The 21,177-nt window shown below is 52.3% G+C and overlaps 1 protein-coding gene across 1 annotated transcript; it reads right to left on the reverse strand.

Annotated features, from left to right (window-relative positions):
* Positions 1–18,694: 18,694 nt before the first annotated feature.
* LBX1 (ladybird homeobox 1) lies at positions 18,695–20,592 on the reverse strand. The gene is made up of 2 exons (XM_032116855.1): positions 20,254–20,592; positions 18,695–19,954 (listed from the first exon to the last, which is right to left on the reverse strand). The coding sequence occupies exons 1-2, from the start codon at positions 20,576–20,578 to the stop codon at positions 19,452–19,454; spliced, it is 828 nt and encodes a 275-aa protein (XP_031972746.1). The 5' UTR covers positions 20,579–20,592; the 3' UTR covers positions 18,695–19,451.
* Positions 20,593–21,177: the final 585 nt, after the last annotated feature.

A 21,177-nucleotide genomic window follows, 5' to 3' on the forward strand; every position in this document is an offset into this window, starting at 1 on the left:
ACACTTGCACTGCAGCAATCCCAAATCAGTTAAGCAATACCCAGATTTACAACAGAAAAAAGCCCTTGTCCCCATGCTACATGGTGGCCTGCAAACTGCTTGTCATGAGGATTTCCCAGGACAGTTCTGCTGCAGTTTTCCAGGAAACTGAGTGATGAGAGTCTGGTGGCAACAGCCAAGGTTCTCCCCATGCTCCAACCTGAGGAATGCCCCAGCAGGGAGGGTCTGACCCCACCCTTGGAGTGCCAATCTTGTCCCCTTCCTTGCCCTGTTATAACATATCCTTTCAGCAAAGTGGTGAGGTATCTTAATTTTGCAGACAGAAGCACTCAGGGATAAGGTAACTAATTTGGGAAATTATCCTGGCTGTCAATTCCCTGAGTGATTGGTGGGAGAGGCTTTGAAGCCTCACGCATGCTCCCTGCCATTCACTTGGGCTCGAATTACCCTTTTATTTTACTTCCTCCTTGTTCTCATTGCCACACCACTCAAACTAAAATTATTCGCCTACAACCACAAATGCAGGGATATATCACTGGGAGTGCTGTAGGGCTGTCGCCATATATAATTCTCTGAGCTCAATATTTATAGAGCTACACACGGCACAAATCATACCCAGAAAGCCCATCGAGCTGGAGAGCTAGGTATAAACTCCAGAAATATCGCAAGCCATCGCTCACAGGAGACTGCCCGGCAAACCCGCTGGCCGTACATCAAGCTGTAATGCCATCTGAGTCCGCACTTGGTGCTGGAGTGGATCAGAGGTCACTTCCAAGCTTTTCTTCCATAAATCCTGGGTGCTGGCTCTCAGCAAGGTTAGGGGCTGGGAGAACCCTGCTCTGAGCGCTCCTTCCTTCTGCTTGCTGCCGCTGACACTGAGCTGTCCCAGCACGCTGTGTGGGCATTTATCTTTGGGGTCTTGTCCTCCCTTCTGCCCCTCAGCTATAAGAACCAGAGATGAGAGGGAGGAGGGGGATGCTAGATCTTACAGCTCCACTGCACAAGCTACGGGAGCTGTCAGCTCCTCTGAAATGTCTTTCTGCTGGGCTTTGAGGGAGTCCGAGTCCCTGTTCTTCTCACCCCTGAGGGTCACATTTTTCCTCATCCCTCATCCTGTGCAGGGCTGTGAATTTTCTCCAAATGCCCAGGTGGTTATGGGCACCCAGTAGCCTGCCTGACCACATAGCAAAGGCACAGTCATCAGTTCTAGAATAGCTCAGGTCCTTCTGTCACCGCCTTCTCTCATCTTTTCCCCCTTTTCAAAGCTTCTCTCTGGCTTGGGTGGAGCTGATGCCTCACTGGGGATGGGGGAGTAGTTCCTGACCAGGGCAGGCCCTGATCCTGTTCGGGGCTTTTGTACTGCATTTAAAGTCAATCCAAAGAGCAAAGCACAGGTGACATGGGTGCTTTGCAGTTGCAGGCTAATCCTTCTCCAGCTCTTCCCACCCTGGCAGCTTCCACCCTCTTGTGCTGGTGATCCAAAGGGTACCACGACAGGTGGAGAAGATCCAGATGAGACCCAATGCAATGAGCAGGTGAAGCCTCTCTGAAGCAGGGCAGCAATGACGTGATGCTTTCTGGACAAGGAAGTGCTGGAGTTTTGCCTGAGAAATCACCAGCCAGACAATTACTTTTAGTTCTGAGCTGCGTATGATGGACTTGAGCTAACCAGTCTCTGGTTCTCCCCTTTCCCGCAGCAGCGTGGCAGACAGACTCTGACATTTAAGCAAAATAAAATCCAACCCTTAGCATTAAGTAAAACTCCCAGCGTGATGGGTTCGTGGCTTGAAGCAACATCTCAGCAGGGGCGTGTTAAAGCTGGTCTCCAGCAAGTGGAAGAATGAAGCTTTGCAAAACCCTGACGAGGCAAAGCTCCTAAAATAACAATTGAATTAAACTTAATTCATTTTCACTTAATATCCTTATAGTGCCTTTAGCAAATGAGGATGTTATTACTTTGAGGAGGAAAATGGGAAGGTGCAGCCTGGGTGGAACTCATGCCTCCTTACTGAAAGAATAAAACTTTAGTGGAAATAAAAAAAGCCACGGGAAGAAATGCAGAAAGTTCAGGTTCTCCATTTTGGATGAAACACCCCCAAACCTGTCGAGCTGCACGTTCTTCAAGATATGCCCCAGGCTCCAGAGTGTGCAAACTCACATTTTTTTTGTCAGATGCTGGAGGTTTGCTGGCTTTGCCAGGGTTACATACTTGGTCACATCCAGCATCTGTGGGCAGTTGGCCAGGTCCTTCCTTCTCTCCTTTTCTCTCACAGTTTTTGAGCTTTTCTGCATCATTTGAACCCCAAATGCCCCCTTCTAGCCCTGTCCCTCACCAGCCCAGTCTGAAAAGAGTTTGAAGCACTGCTCTCACTTGTGTTTCCATGATGTATCAGTGTGAGCCTTTCCCTGGAGAAGGCTGAGTTAACCTCATGACTCTGACCCTGACTCAGTGGGGCAGGAAAGCACAAGCTCAGGGTGGCCCCGCCCCATGAGCCCTGGACACTCGCTACTCAGGACAACCTTTGTCCGCATGCCTTACTTCCAGCCATGTCTCCTGTTTGCTTGTGCCCACCTTTATTTCCACTGGGGATGGGATTTGGCAAGCCCCTCACTACCAAGATTGTCTTTCTCTGTTCGGGTTGCAGAACAGCATCCCAGAAAGGACATCCTGCATCTTGTCCCCTCAGACATCCTAGCAAAGGAGGAATATCTCATGATCACACACTCCAGAGAGGGATGGTCAACCAAAGCAAGGAGCAAACGAACCCAAGGAGCCATCCCAACCTTGGCCTGAAAAATTCCTTGCTCTCAAACCTCAGGCTCTGCTAACCAGCAAAGGCTGCTCCGAAATGGCCATGCAGGCACTGAACTACACTTCCCAGTAGGCCACAGAGCAAGGGCCTTCCTGGTATGGAAGAGGCTCCATTTGACTTGCTCATGCTCCCTAGGGTTGGGGACAGCTGGGAGATTTTAGGATTTCAGGGCTAGAGGCAGCCGTCTTTCATTGCTGCATAAGCAGCAGCAACAGCAGGCATTACAGCAAAATTAATTTCCACTCTGAATGCAGCTCTCCTGTGTCACTACTGCCTTTACAGTCTTCTTCCCAGAGCTCAAGAAAATAGCCCAGACAGGCTTTGCAAGGTCGCCTCACCCTCTGTCTTGTTCGGAGGCAGGCTCCACTCCAACTAAGCCTCTTATGACAGACTGTTTTGTCTCTCTTACTCACAGAAACCTTTCTCCACCTGCCCTGGTTAGGACAGCAGCTTCTTAACTCTAAGAAAAATGAGAATAAACTTTTGAAAGACACAGCCTTTCAAAACTCTCTGTTCTTCCCATCAATTAGAACTGGATAATTTTAGGGTTATGCTAACAAAACTGAATGAGAAGGTCCCTGGGACAGTGAGCACCCATCCTTCATGGCTGCATCCCCTCTGCTGCCAACAGATGCTGCTGCTGCTCTCTCTTGCTGCCAGGCAGGAACAAGCAATATCCAGAGCCTATGTCTGCAGCAGGGACAAGATAACTTCACTGGGACATTTTCCAATAATATGAAAATTAGCACATACCCGTCATCTATTTCTCTGCACCCTCCTGCTGCTAGCAAGCCACACCTCTTGACCCCCACAGACTTTCAGAGCTCTCAACAAAATCCAGCTTTCCTTTCAAAAGCAAAGATTAATGGGAAAACAATTAGCAGTCATGGTGGAGTACTTCATCAAGATCAGATCATCAGGGTTTTGTTTTTTTAGAGTGTTGCAGATGAAGAAGAATCTGAGATGAACTCCACCATCTCTGGGGCTGGCATGAGCTATTTGCTTTCTGTATCACTGGCTAAGAAATGGATTTTTTTTGAGCACTATTCCTTTGAAGGGAGATTCCTGCCTTGGTTGAGAGCCAAGGCCTGGAAAAAAAATGAAGATCTGGGTAGGCATTTGCCAGAGCTTGTGAATGGACTCCTGTTCTCAGCATGTGCAAGACCCAGACCCAGTACGAAACTGCGTGGAAAGTACCTGGTCCTGTCTTGGCAAGGTGAGCACCGGAGGGGCTGCGAGGGGCACAGAGCTCACATTGCATGTTGTGCCTCAGCAGGGCTCCTTCTGACCAAGTCCTGGGGGCTCTCAGGGACAGCCAAAGACACCCAGAGGGCATCACAAGCAGCCTCTGCCAGGACACTGAGCGCCTTTCAAGGAGCATCGCTGAGCTCTTGTGCCTTGCTTTGGGGACGCCAGCAAAGAGAGGAGCAAGGCTCAGCCTATGCTGTGCACGCAGGCTCCAGCTGTGTTTGCAGGTACTGGAATACCTGCCCTGTGTTTTCAGGTAGTGGAATACCTGCCTCGTTTCCCCCCAAAAAATTTCCTGTCCAAACCTTTTCTTTCCAGCCATGTCCCTGGAACATAATTCTCATCCTCCCTGCTGTAAAGGGGAGCCTGGGGAGGTACCAAAATCAAGGCTGCAACACAGCAGAAAGAGGGCAGGACTGGGAAGCATCCCCCCTGGAGTACTTACCATTCCTTCAACTTTCTTACCACCAAACCCATTGCAAAAGGGTTTTGAGTCGGAGACTTGTCACCACTCCAAAGTGAGGTGCTTCAGAGCCCAGCCCTGACTGTCTCACCCAGACATCCATTAAATGAAATAGGAGGTCCTGGCAACAGAACCAAGATATCAGTGGATTATTATTTCTTCTCCCTTTGGGGTGATCTTGTCTGTGTCTTTACATCTTGCAGTGCTAATTATGCTCTTGCTTTCCTTTGAAGTGTTCATGGATCAAATAGGGCAGACTGCCTCTCCCCTTGGCCATAGTTTCTGCACCCTGGACTGGACAGGGCACAAAGAATGAGGGCAGAAGTTGTTTTGCAACCTTGCTCATGGGTATTGCAGCTGATTCCTCCTACAGGGCAAAAAAAGAGCAAGGAAGAGAAATTAAAGCTATTAGTATCAAACAATTAAGGGCTGTGCTTGAATTAGGTGAAAAATAAATATGACTATTTGGGAAAAACATTAGCATTTCATAAAATAATATCTTTTTAAGAAACGAGAAATAGAAGCTAATTACAGGCTGTGTGACATTGGCTTTATGTTGGTGCTTGTGCTGGTGGACTTGGAAGTTGCTTGAGTGCTCCAGTTCATTTTGGTGTGCAGGAAAGCACTGACGGATGAGGGGCATGCAGGAGTAGCAGCCAAGGATTTTGTTGCTTCATCATTGAATCATAACATAATTCAGGTTGGAAGTGGCCTCAGGAAGACTCTGATCAAGCTCTCTCTCTGAGCAAGGCTCACTGCTGCTAGGGCAGGTTTCTCAGTTCAGTAAACCTTTGAATGTTGACGTGGTTAGTGACTTCAAAGTTGGATCTCTGGTCTGGTATTTGACTATCCTTCATGTGGAAAGTTTCTTTCTCTTATAAGTAATCACAGTTTTCTTTGATGCAACTTGTCTGTCACTCCTCGTGTCCACTGGCCTTTCATCTTTGCCAGTACCCCAAGAAGAGTCTGGCTCCGTTTTCTCTAACACTTACACCAGACATCCCTGGCGTGGATGAGGGTGTCTGAGCAAAGGATGCGCAAGCACAGGACAGCGGAGGGAGCTGTCAGCATGAGCATAAAGGAACGTGACTTGTGATACTTCCTACTCTCAAGGCTTAACTACTTTCACAAACAAAAAAGTACAACAATAAAAAAACCCAAATAAAAAAAGAGCGTGCTGTGAATAATTTTATTTTCCTTCAAATTATTATTATTTTTCTGAAAATACTGGTGGGAAGTAAAAACCAGAGGCAGGGCTAATACCCAGAGGGTGATTGTTGCCCATGAAAGTGAGAGCAGAAAATAACCTGGGGACTGTCCACCAGCACATATGTAGTACTTCATGATGTCAACTCTGCCAGCCTCAGAGCAGAGCGCTGAGGATCCCATGAGCAGTGAAGGGGGGATACTGTGTCAAGCAGCTGGCAGGCTTGGGACAGAACATATACAAGGGAGGGCTCATTCCAGGTGTGAAATCCTGTCAGTTGACAGGCAGTGACCCAGGGACTCTGCAACCCTCTTGGTTCTGAGGGTGAAGCAGGAGGCAGGAGAGTTTCTGCTAGAGGTGACCCTGGCTGCAAAAGAGCTGTATGCACACAGCAGGGAGTGCTCCAGAGATCAGTTGCCGACAGCAGCAGGATTTGAAACATCCAAGGACTGAATTTACTTGTCATGTCTGTAGTCACATTTTGGCTGAAATTCAACGAGACGTTTAGATTTGGGAGGACAGGGACTGAGGGGCATGCACGCCGTGCTCACAGGATCGACTAGGAAGAACTGCTTGCTTTTGTGTCACCCCACTGTTTTTGAGATGCGTCAGGTCATGTCTAACCCTCTGCCTGGTTTTCACCTTCCATCTTCTCCCCAAGATCTGTGGCACCGGTGTCATTTGTTTTAAGTGGCAATCCTCTCCAAAATGACTATGAACCAGGGGATGGCTTTCACCCTTCAGACTGCATTACTGTGGTAGCATCCTGCTTCCTCCTGATATGGGTCGTGGGGTACAATATGCTTCTTCACATGGTGACATTAGTAGTGTCACAAGCCCTGGAAAATATGACTTGATTTGTCTGCGGGATGTGAAGTGGCTGCTCACCTCACAGAAAAAGGAACGCCACGGGGGGTTTTGCTCAAACCAAAAGAAGAAACCCTTCTTCTTTTCAGCTTTTAACTTTTAGAAGGGCTTTTCCCCTATTAAAAGCTGCTGGCAGGAGGCAGCACACCCTGCTCGGCCCCACACGGGGGTGCCGCCCGTGTTTTGGGGCCGGGTGGCGGCGCGGCCTGCAGAGGTCCCCCTCGCCTAAGCTTTGAGCGCCGGGCGGGAAAGCGGCTCGGGCGGGAAACGGGTCCCCCTCACATCCCTCGTCCCGGCTCCCTCCTCCGCCTCCCAGGGCAAAGCGGCATTGGGATGCCCACGGGTGTGTCGTAAGGATGTAGTGAGGTGAGCTTGGAGAAGCGATGGCCTCGAAGTGGGACATCGGGAAGGCAGGACAAGTAACAGCCAGGGCTATTACGCCGTAATTGAGGGCAGCCAGAATTGGGGGTCCGGCGGCTCATCCTGCCCTGCCGAGGAGGCGCCTGGTGCAGGACAGAGACACTTTGAATCTTGCCAGCAGTGGCCTACAGGCCTGACACCACCGAGGAGAGAGGCAATGGGACAAGGCAACCCATTCCTCCTTCCCAGCTGCTACTGGATCCAGTTTTTGCTCCAGTCTCTGTGACGGGTTTGGAGTGCTCGAGTTTGTGCCCATGTCAATGCTGTGGCGGCTCCATCTTTGGCAGTGCATGGGAAGCAATGAGTGGCCCCAGCTGCATGAAAAGGTAATAATTACTGGAGACACACCAGAGGAAACAGAAGAGGGGTGTTTCTTCCTGTGCCCAGTGGCAGCTAAAAGCAGGCGTACTGCAACCAGCTGGAAGGGACCCCCACACCTGGCCAAGGCTGTACCCCTGCAGGGTACATGCTGTGTCCCCTGGCCTTGCTGCAAGGCCAGACCAGGCAAGGCAGGGTTGTGCAGGGTGCCACAGCTTTTCTGCTTATGGTCACAGGCCTCTCCTCACCCTCAGTGCATGGGCCATGGTAACCCTGCCCTGAACAGGTCCTGGAGCGCTTGGGTTTGATGTTGAAGTTTAGGAATGGGGACAGTGCTGCTCATTCGTATAATCTACTACTTTAAAATAATAATAATAATAATAGTAGCAGTAGTAGTAGTAGTAGTAGTAGTAGTAGTGGTGGTGGTGGTGGTGGTGGTGGTGGTGGTGGTGGTGGTGGTAAGGGATGAGATGATCCATTCACCCATGTGGCAGTACCTACAATTTTTACTTTACTAGGGGCTAGGACATGAGCTACCACCACCCATAAACTCCTGTGTGTTTGCCAGCATTTACAGACAACTGGCTTCTCCACAGCCAGCAAGACTTGAGCTGACAGTCCCATCACTTTTCCACCAAATACCATGTTCCTGCTCCCAAATAAAGGATTTTTTTTTTTTTTTTGAAAAGGAAAGGAGAATAGCAGCCAGCTACTAGAGTAAAGAGCAGAAAACTCTGTGAAAGGGTCCTCTGAGGGAGTTGGCACAGGCTCCGAGTTTCTGTGGTGACATGTTCTGTGGTCTCCTGTTCTCACTGCTGTGATCTCTGAGCAAGGTGTGAGTCCCTTCCAAGGGAAAAGTTATTTCCATAATAAATGGACTGGGGGGAGCTGAGAGGAATATTGGCTTTGTCAGGAAAGGACATACCAGAAGTGATATATTGGAATAATTCCAGCATCTTGGAAAACTCCAGTTTGGCTGTAATATTAATGTTTTTGAAGATAAGGAACATTTGTGCAATGAACTTGTGGTAGTTTAGTGTGGCCTTGGCATTGCTTTGGGCTATGAAACCATCATGGACCCTGTGCACTGAATGCCCTGAGCTCCCTGAATGTCCATGCTTGGCTGCCCTGAACGTTTTTCCAGCAGCGAGTTAGTGGGTCTGTGACAATAGAGAAGAGGGACTGGTGTTGGTGAGGGCGTGCCTGCTGGGGGTGGTGTGGAGGGGGCAGCTGGGTCCTTGGCAGGGGATATGTTTGCAGATTGGGGCACCATTAAGAGCACTTCTAATCCTGGGGGTTGTGGCCCCGGTGAAGCGAGACCTCCTCTTTGCCATGTGCTGCTTGCTCCGTGTGCTCCCTTCCCAGGCGGGGCACCGGAGGGCACGTGGGGACTGCCCCGCAGCCGGGGCAAGTGTGAGCCCTGGGGGGCACAGCGGGAGGGGGCAGCCACACTCTCCTGCACCGGAGGAGGAGGGCACAAGGACTCCCCTGCTTTGCAGGCTGCTGTGACCGGCCGCACTCTCTCATCACGAGGTTTGCTCTGGGTTTAGGGGCAGGGGGTCTGAGGGACCTCCACCAAGTCGGGGGAAGTCCCCCCACCATCCATGGGCTCGCTGAACCTGGGAAGGGCCTGGGGGGCTCCGGGGGCTTTCTCAGCCGCCAGACTGCTCACGTGTGGAATCCTTGCTCCTTTCCTTGCCGTGAGCACTCGGCTGCCCCTGCCCCATTCATGTTTCTGCCTGCGAAGCCATCGCCGGGGCAGGGGGGACGGAGGCAGTGGGGGAGCACTGTCTTGTTCGGGAAATGGGAGACAGGGGTTGGGAAGGAGGGAGAAAGGCTTTTGCCAGAGGAAATCGATATCCCGTGAAAAGTAATTATTGAAGCATAAATTTATCATAAGGGTGATCACCAATAAAACATCTCTTGGCGACGTTTTAATTTAAAATCAAATTCGAAAAGGCCCCCCTCCCCCTTCAAAAAAAAATCCTTAACAAGCAGAAAAATAACTGCAGCCCTTGGAACACTTCATTATACGTTCAAAGAGAGCTCCATCATCTTCGCACCGACGCCGGGCTCTGCTCTTCTGATGGATCCAATGCAGCTGATTTATGGAAATGACTTGCAAATCCATAAATGTAGTTTGCAGTGACAGCCGTGCATATCACTAGTAATTCCTTTAAACTATGCAAAGAAAAATGATTCAGATCTGGTTGGACCCTGCCTTTTCCAAGGGTCGCCACTCCTGAGTCTTGATGTGTTTGTCTGTATTGGTTTCCCTCTTGATTTTTTTTTTTAAACTCTGTGATGGATGAGGCTGAGATCTTAACGCTGAAACCCGGGACCCCGAGACCGCCAGCGAGGGAAGGGTTAAGCCTGTGGGAAGGTGGTTTTGCCCTCTTTCCCCGCGGACACGCGTGGGTCGGACGCGACACACATTGCCGCACTCGGTGTCGTGTTCTCCTGGCTTTTCTCTGCGACCCCCCGGGTTTCAGCCCCGTGTTCCGAAAGCTTAATTGTGTTAATTAATTAGTCCTCCACGTGTGGTTGCTGGGTGACTCTGGGGCGGATGCAGAGGGATCGGGGAGGTGCAGCCCGGAGGGATGCGTGCCCATGCCTCAGTTTCCCCACCTTCAAGAAGGGCGTGACGGGGCAGCCGGCCCGGGCGATGCTGCTGCAGGCCCGCTGTGAGGATGGCCCTGAGTACCCCCTCCCTGGGGCTCTCGTCTCTCTCCTCTTTACAAAACCCAGCACACAGGGCTGGGCCCGCGCACGTCGGGCAAGCATGGGGCAAAATTAGCGGTTCTCGGAATTTCTTCATTGTTTTTCGCAGTTATCCCAGGAATCACCATACGCCCCTCCCCATCTGTATCCCCAAAGATCATCCTCCAGCAGTATCCCTGATAATGCATTTATTAGGCTTCATGATGCAATAACCACAAGCAGACAGAAAATGTAGCATAATTCCACATTATCATCCAATTTCCCTTCCTGGGTATTTAGTTCAACTCTTTAACACCAGCCACATAATTAGAATTTGGATTTCCATTAATTTTCCTTGGGCCTGCAACCATTTTAAGATCACAGTGGTAATTAACGTGATACATCACTAATTTCACCGAGCACAATCTAAGTAGGCGCTCCCCCTCCTTCTCGAGGGCAAGGCTGAGGGGGGTGGCAAGGGGGACGTCGGGGGTCGGGGTGGTCCGGGGCCCCTGCCAGGGTGACTCTGTCTCCGCCCCGGCCCCGCCGAGGAGCGGAGCGTGTCGTGCCGCAGCCCGGCCCCGCCGCATCCTCCGCGTTCGCTACGGAAAAATACACTTTTCTTTCCACTAAATTTAACAATTAAAAATATTTATCGGTAGCAGATTTACGTTGTTGTGTCTTCAGTCTTGGGGCATATTGGTAGACTATTAAGACTAATTAGCATCCTTTCTGCATGCAGATTTACTAAGCTGATTGCGGTATAACTCATCCCTAAAAGCCCCTATCCCTTCACATTTGCAGAATGTAGCTGAAGGCAAGGCCCTTTCGTCTCTCTCCGAGCTTGCAAGCAGCTCACGTTAGCCGGGCCTTTTGCTAAGTAAACTTTAAAAATGTGAAGCAATAACAATTTGAGTTAGAAGCTTGCAAAGTACTAAAATGGAAATATTACCTCGGGAGCTTCCACAGGAAGGATCTGGGAAGAAACAAGAAGCTTAAACGTATAGAAACACGCAGCAGATACAGGCTGTATATTCTCAGCATTAAACCCAGGGCTGTTATTTTCTTAAATATATTTGGAAATAAACAAAGGGATTTCGTACGTGCTTGAGTGGCTGCGTGTTCCCGAAGCCAAACAGCACCGAGGAGAGGAGGGAGAGAGGGAGGGAAAGAGAGAGAAAACGAAGAGTTCCAGAAAGTTTGCAAGATGCAGTTGCAGGGAAGAGTTGCTCGTTTTTTCCTTCCTTCTCTGCATTTTGGGTCTGATTAAAAGGCGCGGAATCAGCAGAGTGCTTTGCTGCGCAACCCCTCAAATACAACGGGAGGGGAGATTCGTAGCATCCTTTGTACCTTACTTTGCATTTAAAATATTTAAAGCGCTGCAGAAAGCTCTGTGAGGCTCTTTCAAGGTGTGGAAAGTATCGGCTCTTATGCTTTTAAAAAGCATACACTGCTGGTTTATTATTAACACACTGGGAAGTACATAAGCCCCACAACTTTATTCTCTTTAATGAGCCTGGAAAAGCACGTTGGCCCTGAAGGGTTTTGTTCATTAAAGATGTAGGCTGTAGGAATATTGTCTCATTAATTATCTGGTTTTAATTACACTGTTACCCTTTGAATCCATATATTTGGGGGGGGGGGGAGGGTTGGAAAAGTTGCTATAGCCAGACCCTCACAATCCGCAGTGAGGGCGTGTCGAGGTTTAAGGCTTAAGAAGCAGCAGAGACTCGGACAGGGAGTGCGGGAGTCGCAGGGATGCTCCTGCTAGAAGGATGGACGGATGGACGCAGGGGTGGGGAGGAAGCGGGGTCTCCGGGCGTGTAGAGTTGCGAGCATACCAGGAAATATTTATTTCCCTGTGTCCGTCTGCAGCCGTCTCTCGGCTGCCGGTCGTCTTCCGAGCCGGGCCGGCACCGGATGGGATGCGCCGTGGGGAAACCGGAGAGCTGGGTCAGGCAGGCTCAGGGCGCATCCCCCTCTGTGAGAAGTAACCCTCCGGACACCTCCCCAGTTCCCACACCATTATCTTTCCTCGGCGCATAGCGAGCCGGAGCCTCTCCAATTAATTTTATTTTCCTGTTAATTTGCTCGCCGTTTAGGAAAAGCGGCTCTATGGCCCGCTCCCTTACACCGAGCAAGAAATACAGCGTCTCTCACCCCGTCGAGGCTGGGCGCCGGTAGCCGTGGATGCTCCTCCCGGACTGGGCATCACCCGGAGAGGCTGAGGGCGTCGGTGCCATCGTAACGGCCGGGGTGCTTTGTCATTAATTACCCGGCGCTAAATTGTGCCGTTTTCCCTTTAAATCCCAGACATGTTGACAGGACACATTAAAGTGCAGCCTTCTCAGGCTGAGAACATCATAAAAACCGGACAGGCAATTTCTGTTTTCACCAAATAGCCAGGGTAGCGCGTTCTGCATCTTTGATTTTAATGCACTAACTGGCAGCTAAGCAGTGAGGGGAGCACAGAGGTGGGGAGAGAGAGGACTCGAGATGGAAAACCTGGGGAGGAAGCAGAGGTTAGCGATATATATTTTTTTTTTTCTCTCTCTCTCCTGCAAGCCCTGCCCTGGCTCGGCCCCCTCCCATCTCCAAATCCATCGCACCAACTGAATTATCAACTAGAATTTGATTAATATGCAAATCTGAGGCAAACAGCTCCATATAATTCTTTCAGTGGAGAGTAATTAATCAACAGTTAAAGCAAATTAATACATATATCAATTTTGTCAGGAACATGCTTAGTTCAATAGCCCGTAAAATTGAAGTTTGAAGTATTAAGGGGCTCTACAGAAACGTTATGACTAAAACTTTCAAATTGATCCTATTTAGTAATCAATCAGGCTCTCCCCTCGGGTTAATCTGTCTAATTTTTCATCTCAAATCATACACTTTAGTGACATGCCATCTAGCAAACAGTCGATAAAAAGTTAACAAAAATGATAACGACTCCAGCACACGGTGGTTCCTGCGTGTGAGTCGGTGGACGCGGGTGGGTGTGCGGCCCCACGGCGGCCCTGCCACCCAGCCTGCCGCCGGTGCCATCCCGGCAAAACACCTTTTGCCGAACAGCTCATTAAATATGCAATTATTTTCTCTCCTCTCCCCGTTTGCATCTCTCTCCCTCAGCTCAAGTGGGCTGATTTAACACCAGCCGGGCCCTCCAGTGCGCGACTCCGCGGGGTACGCTCCGAGCGGTGTGGGGATGCCTCTCCGCCCCGGGGAACAGGAGCTAAGCCCCCGCTCCGGGTGCCTCGGCTCTTCCCGCGCCCAGCGGGCAGCGTTCGGACTCTTCCTCCCCGAGACGGTCGTGGGAAATGAAAATTCAAAGTGCGGTGAAGGTGTGCAGTTCGTAGCCGTGGGGGTGAGGGTGTGGACGCAGTCTCACACGTGTTACCAGTGCGGGCTCTACACGTGTTTACACCCCCTCGCACCCCGTGGCCCGTCTCCGGCTCCGCGTAGCGATGCGTTCGGAGAGCAGAACTGCGGAGGGGGCGCGGCGCGGTGGCCAAAGGGGCGAGCAGAGGCCGAGGTAAGGGCTGAGGACCGGAGCGTTGCCGGCAGAGGACTCCCGTCAGCGGGCAGCCCCCGGGCATCCCTTGCTCCCCCGCATCCGTCGCCCCTCTCTGTTATGATATCAAGCGGCCGGTTCTGGGAGGGCCCGCTTGGCTCGGCGCTGACGGCAGCTCCCTCGAGGGCTCTGCTCCGACGGCCACTTGCCTTTAGTGGGACGGGTGATGAGGTCACGGTGAGCGTCGATGACGTCATACCTTCTGCTGCCGCCTTCTCGTTGTGACCTGCACAACAGGACTGCGCACAATTCCCCTGGGGGCCTGGGTCCCCTTCCTCCAGCACTGGGGACGTTCCCCCAGAGAAACCAGGCCTGGGATGGGGACAGGTGGGGGAACAATCCCCCCGGGACAGGCTCAGTCCTGCCAGACAGATTGAGGGAAGATTTCGGACTCTGTTCCCCACCTGCCGTGAGCTCACCTGGACGGGGAGGGTGAAGGGCCAGGCCCCTCGGTGCGCACGTCGAAAGTACCGCCCCTCATTGCGGAGGAGACACCCAGACCTGCGGTGCCAGCCCAGCCCGTCGGGGCGAATGGACCCTCCAGGTCCCCCGGGACAGCGGGGAGCCTGGCAGGAGGTGGGGGACAGGAGTGGTCGGACCGGGCGTCTCCGCTTTGGCCCGGAGGAGAGACCGGAGTTTAAGAAGGCTGAAAGGTGTCCGGGCCCGAGCGCCGTGGAGGAGGATGCTCACGGCCCCACCGCTATCACGGCGCAGTGAGCCTTCCAAGCGGCCCCGGCCCTGCCCGGGCTGCCCCAGGGTGCCCGTCTCCTCGCTCGGGCACAGGAGCGGGGTCCGGTGTCCCCAGCGCCCCCCAGAGTGCCGCAGAGCCGAGAGAGCAAATACGGGCCTTGCCCAGGGGCCGAAAGCGGGGGAAGAGGGTGTGGGTGTGGGGTTGGCTGGCAGGCAAAATACTGATGCCCCCCCGGACCCACTGCCGTAGGTACGGGGACAGTGGGAGGCCAGGAGCGGCTGGGACGCGCCGTGCTGCCCGACAGCCTTTCCGCATGTCGCGATACAAGGGAGCGGTCGCGATATGGCTACGAATGTTTAGTGTTTACTGCGGGGGGTGGGCGGGAAGGACGGTGTGGGATGCTGAGGAAATGGGGAGAGCCCTGTGCCATCCCCATCCCTCAGCCTGCCGGTCCCCCGTGTGCCCCAGGCGGGGGGCGGGAGGGCAGTGGCCCTGTACAGGGGCCTTTCTGGGGAGCGGAGGAGACAGGCTGCGATTCCTGCCCCAACCCCAGAATCGGGAAGGAAAAACCTTTCCTTTCAGCAGAGACTCATGCATCAAACTTCAATTTTCCGGACGATTGAATTAGTGATTTTTTTTCTCCTGAACTAAAATACACTTAAGTCTTTGGGATTAATTACCACGTTCTGGTCCCTCAGACTGTAGTATTAGTTATCGTTGCCATATTCGACATCAGCTCTGACACCTCATAAAATAAGGAACTGAATTTCACTGACTCAACCTGCTTCAACCCTGTTGGATAATTCAGAAGGGGGCTTTATTCTCCGTCTGGGAGCCTTGTGTGAAGTGAACAAGATCAGATATGGATCTTCTCCACCCCTCTCAGAAAAAAAAAAAAAGCTTAACTCCCCCCCGCAAACACTAAAGAGTGGCTTTTCCACGCAGACAACACCCCCCACCGCCTCCTCCCCTCCCGCTCCCTTCACACCTCCAAACGAAATCTAAGGCAGTGTCAAGTTTGGGGATGAAGGATGGGTATGGCAGGGGCGGGAGGATGGGGGGGGTGGGGGCACACGCATGTCCGGCTCCTGCGTTTGGGAAATGGGGTTTCTGCCGGGGAGGGAACAGCGGTGGCCGAGGTGCGGGCTGGACCGAGACCCTCGGGAGTCGCCACGCCCGCGCTGCGCCTGCCCGCACCTGCCCGCACCCGGTGCCCGCGCCCGCCCCGACGCGGGGGACACGGGGCAGAGCAGTCCCCGACGGGGCGGGTGATGAGGGACCGCTGGGCCTCCAGCTCGCTCCCTCAAGGCGCTTCCACGTTCCCGCACACCCTTTTGCCAATTGCTAGTTTTCACCTCCGCGGGCTAGGACCCGGGGTGTTTAAGCAGATGGACGCCTTTATCTTTCCTGTCAGTAATCATTTGGGAAAGGCCTGTCTCTCCCCCTGCCCCATGCCCACCTTTTCACAGGGCGAACCGCGGTGAGCCGGTGCCCAGGGGACGGAGCACCGGGCTGGGGGCGAGAAGCTCCGAAACGCTGCGGCTTTGCCCGAGGTGGGGAAAGGGACGGGCTCTGCCCCCTGCTGTGAATCCGTGCAGGAAGTACTGGGGGCAGGTTGAAGGCCAGGCAAGGAGACCGCTGCCCCAGGTGTCCCCGGCCAGTAAGTTCCAGCTGGGGGTCTCGGCCCACCTCCCTCCTTCTCCGGGACAGCGCTGGACACGAGGGGAGCGGCCGGCGGCCCCTGGGTCGGCGGGGCAGATCCGGAGATCCTTAGTTTGGGTTAAATCTGGGAATCTGGGGCGGGCAGGGGGGGTTCCATGCCGCGTCCTTGGCAGCAGTCCTCCGAATGGGCCGGGAAGGACTGCGGCTGGGTCAGCCCAGAGGGCAGGATTCAGCGCTGTCAGCGCGTCCCTACTGCTGCTGCGGGGGGAAAAACCCAAACCAACCGACAAACAAAAAACAGTCCCACCCCCTCCCCCCGAAAAAAAAAAAAAGACAAACCAGAAAAAACCACAAACCACTGAAAAGAAAAAAAGCAGTGTTGTATCTAAAATTCGAGGGAGAGCAAACCCCGAGCAATAGATCTACTCAGGTAGGTGATCCCAGGGAACGGCGCATTTCAAACTGGATGACAAACGAAGGGCACAAGGCAGAGCTTCAGTTTTAAGCTTAACAAAAACCAAAACAGCAGCTTTTGTTTGTCAATACGCAGATTAAACAGCCAAAACCCCAGTTACTTGGAAATGGGGGGCTAGCCAAATTAACAGGCTGCAAATCTTCAGGTGGAGGCTTTATTTACTAACCCGCCCCAGCCACGTGTGGTAAAGTTCTGCGGGTGCAAGACTGCCCGGCATCTCTTCTCTTTGCACTCAGAAGTCAATAGATCAGAAACCCAAATTAACTCCCAGCCTGTTTTCCATACACCCAGCCACTTTTGGCTTTTTTTTTTTTTTTTTTTATTTCTTGGTTATAGTGAATTGTACTGTTTGCAGCCTCATTAAATCCATTCCAAGACAAAAGAATAAAAGACTGGGGGGAGGGAGGGGACAGGAGAGGAGGGGGAACAGGAGAGGGAACGGGGGAAAAAAACAGATAAAGAAAACAAATAAAGCCCTTTAACTAGATCTTCACATAAATGTCACAGTTTCTCAGCATTTACGATTTCCCTGTTTAGCATAAAAACACTTAAGGACAAGATTGAAGGCTTTCCGAGCGATCTGGACCGAAGTCAAAGCTATCATTCGGAGGTTAAAAAAAAAAAAAAAAAGAAAAAAGAAAAAAGAGGGGATGGCGGAGTGGGGGCGGGAGGTGGCGGAAAACAAGTGCTCTTCCAAATAATACTAAAGAAAAGTGAATTTCATTGTAATTCATAGGCTTGTTCCAAATACCAAGAGAGAAAGAAAAAAGAATAGAAGCGCACAGATGCCCCGACGAAGGGAGAACAGCTCTGCTCCCATTGTTGTGGAGTTAAACAGTGGAAGGGAGGGTTAACCTAATCCATCAAATTGTCTGGAAATTGTGAAGAAAATTCAAAAACCATATGGTCTCCAAGCGCTCGCTTCTCTCTGCTGTGGAGGGGCACGCTTGTTTCAGCATGGCGAACCGCAGGAGGCTGTATATGCTCCATTGTCGCTTGTCACTTCAGAGAAGAGGGCTCATTTGTCCCCAGTTTTCATGCTTTACGCTAAAAATTACAACCCCATCCATTCTCAAAGAGGAGAAAGATTTATTTAGCCTCGGAGAAACTGGACCAAAAAAAAAATCCAACCCACAAACCAACCCCGTCTTATCTGGACACTTCTCTGCCGACTCCACCACTGTACACCAGATTTGCCTTTCTCACATAAATTTTGCAAAGAATAGGGAGAAACACACGTTGCTCGACTCCAAAGGCAAGTCACGCTGCCAAGAGAAAACACATTCACCAGAGCTTTAATTTTGACTGAAAAAAATAAAGAAAAAAGAAATTAAAAAAAAAAAGAGGGGGGAGGAAATTAAAAGAAAAAGATTTAAAGGGAGGAAACGCAACATTTTCCATCCCCGTTTCCCCATGGCAGCTTTTGCCCAGAAGCGGGAGGCCTGGCCCGCCGGGAGGAGGGCAGCTCCCCCCGCAGCACACCCCGCTCCTTTTGTCTGTATCGCTGATAACTCCTTGCTCCCCCTCGGATTTGCTTTTTCTTTCTTTCTATTTTTTTTCTCTGCCCCTCTTTTTCCCCTCCAGTTTCGGGCTGGAAATGCCCTGCTGACGGCAGGAGCAGCGGAGCGGTCCCGGGGTCCCGGTGGTCCCGCTCGCCCCTCCACGCTCCTGCCGCCGCCGCGCATCCCCCGCGCCCGGGAAGCACTGTCCGCACCTCCGGCCTTATCGATGCTCCGCGTTCTTCCTTTGCTAAACTCTGCCTGGCACTAGACTTAGGAAAAAAATTAAATAATAATATTGGTCTTACTTGTGTTCTCCTTTCCCGTCATTTTTTCTCGCAGGTACTGCTCTTAGAGTAACTTTAAATGCAAACGGGATGGGAGATTCCTGTGGGGGAAAAGTCTGGCGTAACCTCGGACCGGCGGGGTGTTTTTTCGGTCACAAATGAAGGACGTTAAAAAGTATATTAAAATGGTAAAGATTTTATTGTATCGGAAAAAAGAGCTATCTGTACAATTCTAAGAGACAGTAAATAAAACGACATTGTCCCTATCGGAACTTAAATAGCAGGCCTTTTAAAATTTGTACAATTCAAACAAAAACAGGTCTTAAATCTGTACATTTTTTTAAATTTATAGTGTAATATTTAAATGTATTGATTTTGGGATTTGTCCTTTTTTATTTCCATAGCATGCAAAAAATTCTAAAAAGAGTAAAAAATAATTCTAGGATTTTTTTTCTTTTTCTTTTTTTTTTGTTACCACCTTCATATCAAAAATACGAAAGGCAGCTTTTTAATAAAAGCACAACAATAGCAGAAAATGGTAAAAATAGCTTTTAATTGGTAAAATGAGGCAGAAATTGCATTGGAGACAAATCTCTATGCTCTAGGAAAAAAAGAAAGTATATATTTTTCAACTTGCATTATAACCCAGCCCCAAGTTCCCAAGATTGCGAAAGAAAAAAAATATATTTTAAAAGGAAAAAAAAAATTAGTTCGTGCACATCTGAAACATGCAAGGAAAGGAAAGCGGCTAATTTTTTGCTGTTGCCGTTTTAAGCCTCACTTAAATCTTCTCTAAAGTGGTTTGTTTCGGAAGTCTTTGAAAACAACTGCTTTTCCAAACATCTGTTGGAAGCCAGGTTTATTCCAAGGTTACGCGTCTCCCTTATAGACAAAATAATCATCACTGATAGCTATTAAAAAAAAAATCAAAACCTCAAAAAGAAGGGGGAAGGAAAAAATCCAATATATACGTTTAAATATTTATACAGAAGCCGTCCGTAATTGCACCGTTCCGAAGATGTGGCAGGCGGAGGGATATCGACTCTACCCTAAGTTAATCGGGGGGTGTGTGTGTGTGTCTATGGTGGGGTTCTATTGCTTATTGCTCCGACCGAGGGGAGCAGCCGCCCCGCCGCGCTGCCGGGGCCGGGATGGGGGGCTGAGGGTGCCGGTTTGGAGCTGTCGGGATGGGGGGGGAGGGACATGGTGGGGGACGCCGGCCGCCCCTCAGTCATCCACGTCGATCTCCACGTCCTCCTCCTCCTCCTCCTCCTCCTCCTCGCTGTCCCGGCGGCTGCGGGGCCGCTCCGTGGGGGGCGAGGCGGGGCGGGGCGGCGGCGGAGCGCCGGACTCCCGGGCGGCGGCGGGGGGCGGCGGCGGGGACCCGGGCCGTGCCTTGCCCCTTCCCTCGGCGCTGGGCTCCAGCTCGGCCAAGGCCACGATGTCCACGGCGGGGTTGGGGCCCAGCTTTTTGGCCGATTCCACGTCGGCCTTCATCTCCTCCAGGTCTCTCTTGAGCTTGGCGCGGCGGTTCTGGAACCAGGTAATGACCTGGGCGTTGGTGAGCCCCAGCTGCTGGGCGATCTGGTCCCGGTCCGCCGGCGACAGGTATTTTTGGTAGAGGAACCGCTTCTCCAGCTCGTAGATCTGGTGGTTGGTGAAGGCCGTCCGCGACTTCCGACGCTTCTTCGGCGTTTGCCGCTGACCGAAGATGGTCATCCCGTCCCGGCCTGCCGACGAGCCGCCAGATTGTCCCCGCTTTCCCGTGTCCACCCCGACCCGAGCCCCCGGACCCCACACCCCCTGCCCCGTCGGTATCTGGAGAGAGCAGGGCAGAGTCCCCGCTCCCGCACCCCGAGGGCCACGGGGGGAGGATGCTGCCGGGTACCGGCCTCCCAGGGACCCGCCATCCCGCCCCATGCGACACCCTGGGAGATGGCGGGGGACGAGGAGAGAAGGAAAACCAGGCCGTGGGGAGGAGCGGGGCACCCACCCGCTGGAGGATCCCCCCACTCTGCGAGCGGCTTACCTTCGGCCGCCTGCAGCACACTGACTTCCAGTCCCTTGAAGGTCTTGCTGGCCAGCTCTTCCAGGGCGCAGAGGGGCGAGGTCTGGGAGAGCAGCGCCCGGCCGGAGAGGGGCAGCCCGGCCGGAGGGTGCTTCTCGGCGGCGGAGAGGAGGTGGGCCGTTCCGCAGAGGGTGTAACTCCTCCGCACCGAGGGCTTGTTGAGGATGTCCTCGATGCTGAAGGGGGTGAGGGGCTTGTTGGAGTTGGCCGGCGGTGGGAGGTGATCCAAGGGGCTCCGCCGCCGTTCTTCCCCCGAGGAGGGCTTGGGTTCTTCTTTGGAAGTCATGGTGGGGCCGGGCTGCACGGGGCTGCCTTCCCCACCCGCAAAGGGGATGCGCTGCCGCGGGGAGAAGCCCCCGGCGGGACCGCGGGGTGACGGCGGCGAAGACAGCGAGGAAAAGTTGAAGCCCACCTCCAACTCCGGCGGAGGAGCCCCGGGTCCTCTCGGGGAGAGCCACGTCGGGCGGCGGGCCGGGCGGGCAGGGCGGCGGGCGGGCGCGGAGCGGAGCTGCCGTCGGTCCCTCGCCGAGAGGTGGTCCTGCCGTACCTCTTGTCCCAAGGTTTTGGGTCGGAGATTTCCCCCTCCTCTCTGTCTCCTCTCTCTCTCTCTCTCTCTCTCTCTCTCTCCCCCCCGTCTCTCCTCTTTCTTTCTCTTTCTGGCTGCTATTTTAAGAAACACCCCAAATCACAGCACTTTCCCTGCCCCCCCCCCACCCCAAGCGAATACCCACCCCAAAATAATTTTAAAAAATAATTAAAAAAAAAAAGAAAAAGAAAAAGCAGACTTCAGCGAGGGGAAGAGCAGCCCTCTCACCGAGACCTCGGACCAGGGGGAAAGAAGCGAGAAGAGATGGGGTAATTGACTATTGCTAACAAGTTATTGTT

Source organism: Corvus moneduloides, chromosome 8 (genome assembly GCF_009650955.1).
Source record: "Corvus moneduloides isolate bCorMon1 chromosome 8, bCorMon1.pri, whole genome shotgun sequence".
Taxonomy (NCBI): Eukaryota; Metazoa; Chordata; class Aves; order Passeriformes; family Corvidae; genus Corvus; species Corvus moneduloides.